The sequence below is a fragment of the Humulus lupulus genome, chromosome 6, assembly GCF_963169125.1.
Source record: "Humulus lupulus chromosome 6, drHumLupu1.1, whole genome shotgun sequence".
In the NCBI taxonomy this organism is placed as follows: Eukaryota; Viridiplantae; Streptophyta; class Magnoliopsida; order Rosales; family Cannabaceae; genus Humulus; species Humulus lupulus.
In genome coordinates, this window is record NC_084798.1 from 208567536 (window position 1) to 208577325 (window position 9790).

At 38.9% G+C, this 9790-nt stretch overlaps 1 protein-coding gene across 1 annotated transcript; it reads right to left on the reverse strand.

Annotated features, from left to right (window-relative positions):
* Positions 1–1768: 1768 nt before the first annotated feature.
* LOC133785922 (uncharacterized) lies at positions 1769–5394 on the reverse strand. The gene is made up of 5 exons (XM_062225136.1): positions 5113–5394; positions 3442–4983; positions 2991–3307; positions 2657–2822; positions 1769–2440 (listed from the first exon to the last, which is right to left on the reverse strand). The coding sequence occupies exons 1-5, from the start codon at positions 5392–5394 to the stop codon at positions 1769–1771; spliced, it is 2979 nt and encodes a 992-aa protein (XP_062081120.1).
* Between the last annotated feature and the right edge of the window lie 4396 nt (positions 5395–9790).

Sequence of the window (9790 nt, forward strand, 5' to 3'; positions counted from 1 at the left end):
CCCTATTCTTAGAATTTGTCGACGTGGGTTTCCGAACGACATCACTTCCAAACATAACCACTCCATATGTTCGGCATAAATCTGTGATTAAGGAGCCATGACCTAATCCTCCCATAGTGGTCAACATACTGATGTCCTTCATACTCTTCCTAACAACTCGGCCTACATCAATTGTCATGCCAGTCGTAATGGCATAAACCAACAATAACCTCTCCTTGTTGATATCCGACATATGAGTTGTCGGCATTATCCTTGCACTCAAAAAGTGCACCTAAGCCCGCGCCACATGATTCAATTGATAGCGCCAAAGATATTTAGGAACACCATCAACAACTGTAAACCGGGCTCTCGGTATACTTAAAGTCTCCGCCACCTCGACCTAATTAATATTATCCCCATGAGCCCATTGATGATATTCAACATCCTCTCGTTCGTAGGTTGGCATATCATTCAATCCAGCAATAGTGTCTATACCAACCGGAACTTGAACCCCTCGAACAAATACTTCTGTATTCTTCATCTCCACATAATTTGCATAAAATTCTAACACCACTGAAAAGTTTGCATGACTAACATCCTCTGCAGTAAACATAGCCCAACCCCTTCTTTGAATTTCCCCCCTAATTTCTTCATAAGTCGAGAGTTCACATGGTGATTCCGTATACTCAAAACCCCGCTCACTTATGACCTTCCTCTTACGAATCCTTGTATAGCGCTCAAAAGCGGCCTTACTTACGAATTTTGTAACATCATATTCTGGGGGTGGTTCGGGTTCCTTAGAAGTGGATGGCCTAGAAGAAAATGGTCTATTGGTGTTCCTAGAAGATGATGCCCTAGAAGGATTTCTCTTAGGCCCCATAATATGCTATGAAAAATTGGACAGCACCTCCCCTGTTTTTTTCAATATTCCCCAAATTCCAAATGTTTCTCAAATACAGCTAATCAACTCACTACAATGCTCCACTATCCCCACTATAATCTTCAATCAAAAATCCCTTCACAATGCCTTCTATATAAAGAAATCACCAACAAAACTTGAACAAATTGGAGAAACACTTACTTGATAATGATAAATTCCACTTGCACCCTTCAATTGCACCAAGTAATCATAAACTCACCACTCCAATTGATAGAAATTGAAAATTAAGGGTTTGAAATTTTTTTGGGGATTAGGGATGTCAAAATCAAATTAGGAAATGGGAAGGAGAAAGAAATATGTGGATGAATTTATATGTGGATTCAAGATATAATAGGGAGATTGAGAAGAAATTTCTGGGTAGAAGAAAGGAATTTAGAGAGAAAATGGAGAGAATTGTGTTGTGGATTTTTTTTCAAAATGGAGAAAGTGGCAAAAATGGAAGAAGGGAACCCCGTATATGCCTCGGACTCGCATACGCGCCGCGGCGTGCTCTTCCAAGCGCTGCGGCGCGCCTCAAAAAATTTTTTTGGTGATTTTCCAAGCACCGCGGCCCTTCCCATATGCGTTGCGGCTCTTGTGGCATGCGCCGCAGCCCTCTCTCCAGAATGCCAAATCTTCATTCTTTTTTTTATTTTTTTAGAGTTTTCACGATTTCCACGGTTCTATTACATTAAAAAATACTAAAAACTAAAAAAAAAAATAAGTCCAACCACAACTAAAAAATAAAAACTAAAAATTGTTCATACTTTTTACAAACTAACTGAACTAAAAATTAAAAATAAACATAGGAATGCCTCCTAAGAGCGCTGTCGTTAACGTCATTTAGCCGGACGCTGCTTTAGTTTCAGATCAAATCAATTCCAACTCGACCACGAACCTACATGTCTCCACCGGACCCTCCAAGTAATGCTTCAATCTCTGTCCGCTCACCTTAAAATCTCCCGTCTTTTCACTATGAACTTGTACTGCTCCATAAGGAAGTGAGAAGACTACCGTGTACGGTCCAGACCATCGTGACTTCAATTTTCCAGGAAAAAGTTTAAGCCTAGAATTAAAGAGCAAAACTTTATCCCCTGGTTGAAAATCCTTCCTTAATATTCTCTTATCATGAAAAGCCTTCGATTTCTCCTTATATATCTTCGCATTCTCATAGGCTTCATTTCGAAATTCCTCAAGTTCATTTAACTCCATAAGCCTATTTTGCCCCGCCATGAAGAGATCAACATTTAACTTTTTCACAGCCCAATAAGCTCTATGCTCCAGTTCCACCGGTAGATGACAAGCCTTACCAAACCCCAATCGATATGGTGACATACCAATCGGAGTTTTAAATGTCGTGCGATAAGCCCAAAGTGAATCATCGAGCTTCTTCGACCAATCCTTCCTCGAAGTATTTACTGTCTTTTCCAAGATACCATTTATTTCTCTATTCGATACTTCAGCTTGGCCATTTGCAATTGGGTGATAAAATAACGACTCTCGATGATGAACACCATAGCGAGCACAAAGAGCAGTGAACCACTTATTGCAAAAATGACTTCCCCGATCACTAATAATAGCTCTTGGAGTACCAAATCGAGTGAAGATATTTTTATGAAGGAATTTAATAACTTCCTTCCCATCACAAGTAGGAGTTGCTGCGGCTTCTACCCATTTAGAAACATAATCCACCGCAAGCAAAATATATTTGTTATTATACGATGATGGGAAAGGTCCCATAAAGTCTATCCCCCATACGTCAAATAGCTCAACTTCCAAAATACTAATCATCGGCATTTGATCTCTTCTTGATATGTTCCCAGTCCGTTGACAACGGTCACAACTTTTGACAAAATCATTAGCATCCTTAAATAATGTAGGCCAGTAAAACCCACTTTGCAAAACCTTCGCAGCTGTTCTTGTTCTGCCAAAATGACCGCCACAATGCAAACTATGATAGTGAGTTAAGATTGACAACATCTCCTCTTTGGGTACACATCTTCGAATAACTTGATCTGGGAAATGCTTATATAGAATAGGCTCCTCCCAATAATAATGCTTCACCTCCGAATAAAATTTCTTTAATTGTTGCCTTGTCATTTCAGGGGGTATAACCTTAGCAGCCAAATAATTAACATAATCCGCAAACCATGGAACCTCCTTGCCAACATTCACTTCGAACAATTGCTCATCCGGAAAAGCATCATTAATCTGAACTTCTTTATTAAGAGAATTTACCCCAACCTCTAAACGAGACAAATGATCAGCCACCAAGTTCTCAGTACCTTTCTTATCCTTAATTTCCACATCAAATTCTTGTAATAGCAAAATCCACCGAATAAGACGAGGCTTGGAATCTTTCTTAGTCATAAGATACTTTATTGCCGAATGATCCGTATAGAATACCACCTTATTTCCAATCAAATATGGACGAAACTTATCGAAGGCATAAACTATGGCTAGAAGTTATTTTATTTTATTTTTGCATAATTTAGTTGAGCATCATTTAAAGTTCGACTAGCATAGTATATAGTTCGAAATACCTTGTCCACTCGCTGCCCAAGAACCGCTCCGACCGCATAATCACTAGCGTCACACATAAGCTCAAATGGAAGGTCCCAATTAGGTGTACATACTATCGGCACTGAAATGATCTTCTCCTTGAGAGTCTTGAAAGCAATCAAACAATCATCATTAAAATCAAAAGAAACCCCATTCATCAACAAGGTAGACAGCGGCTTTGAGATCTTAGAGAAGTCTTTGATAAATCTCCTATAAAACCCCGCATGGCCCAAGAAACTCCTCACTCCCTTAACTGAAATTGGAGGTGGCAAATTCTCTATAGTAGAAATCTTGGCCCGATCCACTTCAATTCCTTTCTTAGAAATTTTGTGCCCCAATACAATTCCTTCATTAACCATAAAGTGGCACTTTTCCCAATTAAGCACCAAATGCGACTCCTCACACCTTCTCAACACCATCTCCAAATTAGTCAAACACGTGTCAAAAGAGGACCCATATACCGAAAAATCATCCATAAAAATTTCAATCCCCTTTTCAACCATGTCAGAGAATATTGCCATCATACACCATTGAAACGTTGTTGGTGCATTACATAACCCGAATGGCATCCTTCGAAAAGCAAAAGTCCCATAAGGACATGTGAACATTGTCTTTTCTTGATCCTCCGGTGCAATTACGATCTGGTGATAGCCCGAGTACCCGTCTAGAAAACAATAGTAATTATGTCCCGCCAATCTATCCAACATTTGATTAATGAAAGGCAAAGGAAAATGATCTTTCCTCGTTGCCTTATTCAACTTCCGATAATCAATACATATCCTCCAACCCGTCACAGTTCTAGTTGGAATCAGTTCATTGCTTTCATTCTTTACCACCGTCATACGCCCTTTTTTCGGTACCACTTGCACTGGACTTACCCAAGCACTATCAGAAATTGGGTAAATCACTCCAGCATCCAACCACTTCAAAATCTCTTTCCTCACCACTTCTTTCATTGTTGGATTAAGCCTTCTCTGAGCGTCAATAGTCGGTTTCGCCTCATCTTCCATAAGAATTCTATGCATAACTGTCGATGAGGTAATTCCTCTTATATCAGCCAGAGTCCACCCTATAGTAGTTTTATGAGCTCGTAACACCCTCAACAATTTCTCCTCCTCAACCTCCGAAAGAAATGATGAGACTATAACTGGAAGAGTCTTTTTTTCCCCAAGATAAGCATAACGGAGATGGTCCGGTAAAACCTTCAATTCTAAGACAAGTGGCTTCTGAATCGATGGTAATGGTCTGTCTGGTCCTGCACCCAATTCTTCAAATTTCTTATGTTTCCACAGCTCAGCTGATTTTATCCACTTTAAATAACTCATCACCTCTTCATTCTCCTCACCATCTACATCATCAACTGTGAGACTCAACTCAAGAGGATCCTCTCTTAATTTTTTTCTTTCTACTACTTCCTTGACCACATCAATTGAGAAACAACTATCACTTGCTTTAGGATAAGTCATGGCCTTAAACACATTAAATACTACTTCCTCCCCTTGAACTCTCAACTTCAACTCTCCCTTTTGCACATCAATCAATGCTTGCCCAGTTGCTAAAAATGGTCTCCCCAAAATAATCGGAACATTCTCATCCTCCTCCATATCAAGAACTATAAAATCAGCCGAAAAGATAAACTTATCCACATTTACCAATACATCTTCTATAATACCACGTGGGTGCTTCACAGATCTGTCAACTAGCTGTAATGTTACTGTAGTTGGCCTAGCTTCCCCCAAACCAAGCCTCCGGAATACAGACAAAGGCATTAAATTAATACTTGCCCCCAAATCGCAAAGCGCATGCTTACATTCAAACTCCCCAATAGTGCATCGAATGGTAAAACTCCCAGGATCTCTTAACTTTTGAGGAAGCTTTCTTTGCAAAATCGCACTACATTCTTCTGTCAATGCCACTATTTTGTAATCACCCATCTTTCTCTTATTCGAGAGAATCTTTTTCATAAACTTTACATAACTAGGCATTTGTTCTAATGCTTCCGCAAATGGTATATTTATATGTAGCTTCTTGAACACCTCTAAAAACTTTGCAAACTCCTTATCCAAATTATGCTTGCGAAGTCTTTATGGATATGGAACTCTAACATGATGCTCAATAGTTACAGGTGGGGTCTCCTCTTCTTCCTTAAGGTCTTCAGTAACCTTTTTATCATCCAACTTCTTCTGACTAACTCTTCTTTAGCCCTTCATATCTCATTCCACTCCTCAAAGTAATAGCTTGGCACTGTTCTTTTGGATTAACTTCTGTAGTGCTAGGAAAATTTCCTTGAGCTTTATTTGTCATTAAAGTAGCCAATTGCCCTATTTGAGTCTCCAAACTTCTTATGGATGCCCTAGTTTCAGTCATGAATTGGTTAAGCACATCAGGTTGGGTTTCAGCTGGTTTCATTGGCATTTGGGGAGGTGGTCTATTTTGTGGTTGATAATAGCCCGGTGGAGGATTTTGGTGTGCATGTTGTTGTGGATAAGGTGGCCTATTTTGGGTAGGTTGATATGGTGGCTGAGGTGAAGGATAAGGTTGGAGAGTGTTTTGGTTGTTAGACCAGGAGAAGTTGGGATGGTTCTTCCAAGCTGGGTTGTAGGTCATGGAATTGGGATTATTAGGCTGTCTTTGGTAATTTCCTATGGCTTGGACTTCTTCCATGGGCATGTTATTCATGTCTATAGCAGGGCATTGGTTTGGTTGATGGGTTGTACCACACACTTCACATAAGTTTTGAACTTGCATAGCTTGAGATGGAAGTGTAGTCTTTTGTAATTGCTAAGTCAAGGCTGCTACTTGAGCTGTAAGCATGGTTATCGCATCCAATTCCATCATTCCAGCCACCTTCTTTGGCTGTCCCCTTTCATTTGGCCATTGATAATTATTCATCGCCATCTCCTCTAATAGCTCATATGCCTCATTATCACTTTTACTCATAAAGGCACCTCTCGCTGCAGCATCTATAATTGTTCTTGTCGTCCCATTCAACCCATTATAAAAATTATGCACCAACATCCACTTTTCTATTCCATGGTGCGGACGCTTCCTTAACAACTTCTTAAAGCGCTCCCAAGAATCATACAATGACTCTCCATCCAACTGATAAAAATTATTAATCTCACCCCTTAACTTTGCAGCCTTTGCTGGAGGAAAGAACTTGGCAAGAAATTTATGAGCTAACTCCTCCCATGTAGTGATCAAATTCGCTTGTAAGGAAATCAGCCAAATTTTCGCCCTATCCCTCAATGAAAATGGGAATAGCCTCAGTCTTATAGCGTCATCACTCACCCCATTCATCTTGAACGTTGCACATAACTCCAGAAAATTAGCTATGTGTAAATTAGGGTCCTCCGTCGGCATACCTCCAAACTGAACAGTTGTTTGAACCATCTGAAGGATGGCTGGCTTAATCTCAAAGTTGTTGGCAGCAATGGTTGGAGGTCTAATGCATGAATGCACTCCTGTAACAGTAGGAAGTACATAATCTCTTAATGTTCGTGCTCCTTGCTCCCTTGGAACCTCAGCAGCCCCTTGACCATTATTAGCACCATTTCCCAAATTGTCAGCCATGGTGAATTCCAATTTCCTTTTTATTTTCCAGTTCTGTCTGCACGTTCTTTCAATTTCCCGGTCTATTGGTATAATCTTTTTTTGTCTATTGCTTCGCATATACCAACAACAACCTCAAACACAAGAGAACCTTGATCCGAATAAATGTTAAAAAAAATAAAAAATAAAAAAAACAAATCAAATTATAACAAAAATTAACTTATTGATATTAATAAAAACAGTCCCCGGCAACGGCGCCAAAAACTTGATCGCCAAAATGTAACACGCAAGTATACGCGATCTAATCAAGTAATATATGATAAGTAAAGTGTCGATCCCACGAAGAATGCTATTAATTACCACTAATTAACCTCTATTTCTAATTGATTTAAATAATAATTTCAAATTGGTAAATAAAATAATTATTACTAAAAATTAAGAAAACTACTAAGCACTTAAAGAAATGCAGAGATGAAATTTGATTTAATTCAATAGATGCAAAAGTTAGGGCTTTAGCTTCATCAACCATCCACTTATGATTTCTAACCAATTCTCAAGATTTCTTAATTCTATTGTGGTAGCAGATTATAATTATCTATTATAGTCTTGTTAGGATCTATAATTCTCTACAATATAATGTCTCCTGCATCTCTGTGGTAAATCAATATATTGCAGGCTTTAAACACATAATCCCTAAACTACACAATTCATAAAAGTACTTTCGTCTAATATAAAATTGTGATTATTTACCTATAGCATAATTATCCTTCTCTTTTCAAAGTATAGGTTAAAATCATATAAGCATGTAAATGATGATCAAACATTCACAAGCATTAAGCATATGATAAATAATCCACAGCAGAAGAAAGAAACCCAGGAAAATTTCATTAAGAGATCAAAAGTTTCAAGAAGAATCCACTAAAACCCTAATAACAAGATTAGTTCAAAGCAGACATAATGAAATCAATCAAATTAAATATAAACATAAACACCAGTAAGAGATTACAAAAGAAAATAAGATATCGAACTCTAGGTCTTCAATGTTCTCCTTCTGCCTCTAATGACTTCTCTACACTTCTAATTATCAATCCCCTAGAATAATTAACTCTTAAAACGTATTTAAACAAAAACCCTCAAATATCTAACAAATTTGACACTTCTACAGGTCACGATCAGCCACACGCGCCACGGCCCTAGCATCCAAGCGTCGCGACGCGCCTCTATGCTCCAGCGCGGCCTCCTTCTCTGACTTCAGCGAGCGCCGCGGCCCTTCAAAAATCCAGAAACTAGCCTTCTCTGCTTCTCCCTTGCGCTGTAGCTCTTCATTCAAGCGCCGCGGCCCCTCTAATTTTTTCCAAAAACTTGATTCCAAACTCCAAATCGACCAATTATCTCCGCAAATGAGTCTTCAACTTTCTTCTTGTCAACTTTTAGCACAAATTTCAGCTGATTTTTCAGTCATTTCCCAAACTCCACGTTTTCTTCTCCTATTTCCTGCAAATATACCAAAACAAGCATAATACCGCATAACACTCCACCAAAATGACTCAAACTTACCCTAAACACATGTTAAAACTATGCTAAAAACGAACTCATCAACCTATCAGTCTCTTGTCTGATTAAGGCTAGTGGCTTACCTAGCAACCACTCTTCTGTTTGAATTAGTGACTTGCTTGTCAGTCACCCAGTATGGTTTTTCTAGAACCTCAAGTGATATTCACTTATCTGTTTAAGAGCTATAAGCTTTGTGTGATTATAATGATAATCATTTGATAATGTTTACATATAATACTGTGTTTTCTTGCTGGGCTTTGGCTCATGGGTGCTATGTGGTGCAGGTAAAGGAAAAGAAAAGCTCACCCAGCCTTGAGTGTAGAGCTTAGGTGGTGATGTGTACATATGCGGCCACTTGACCACCACGGCCAAGGAGTTCTCAGAGGAACTAGGGGGTTTACCCTATTTCTCCCGCTTAGGTCGACGGGTTTGTAATTTTGAAAAAATAATTACCTTTTTGAGTTGTAAATAACTTGTAAATGTTCTTGTGGGCCCATGAACAGTTTTATGTGTTAAATAAAACATATCCTTTCCTTTTTGTTGGTTTTTCACCTTAGCCTGTTAATAACACTTAGAACACGTTTTCAACCAAAAGACTCGGGTTGCGGGTCAAATTTCTGGTTCACTGTAACAGTTCTGGGGTAACCAGGGCGTTACAGTGGTATTCCTGGGTCTTTATGTATATGATATCTTACTCATTGGAAACAATGTTAAGAAATTATCAGATGTGAAGAATTGGCTGAGCACTTAATTCCAGATGAAGGATTTGGGTGAAGCAAGTTATGTTCTAGGTATCCAGATCATCAGGGATACAAAGAAAAGACTTTTAGCTATATCTCAAACAACTTACATTGATAAAGTGCTTGAACGTTTCTCAATGAAAAATTCCAAGAAATGGCGTCTATCGTCCAACATGGAATTCATCTTTCAAAGAAGCAGTCTCCCCAGACTCCTGAGGAGAAAGATGCAATGAGAAAAGTTCCTTATGCCATCTGCAGTATGAAGTCTGATGTATGCTATGTTGTGTACTAGACCAGATATTTGCTATGCAGTGGGAGTAGTGAGCAGGTATCATTCAGACCCAAGACCGGAACATTGGATAGCAGTTAAGCATATCTTGAAGTATTTAAGGCGAACTAAGGATTATATGTTAGTCTACAAGGGTGGTGTTCAAAACCCTATAGGCTACACCGATTCAGATTTTCAAACTGATGTCGATGACAG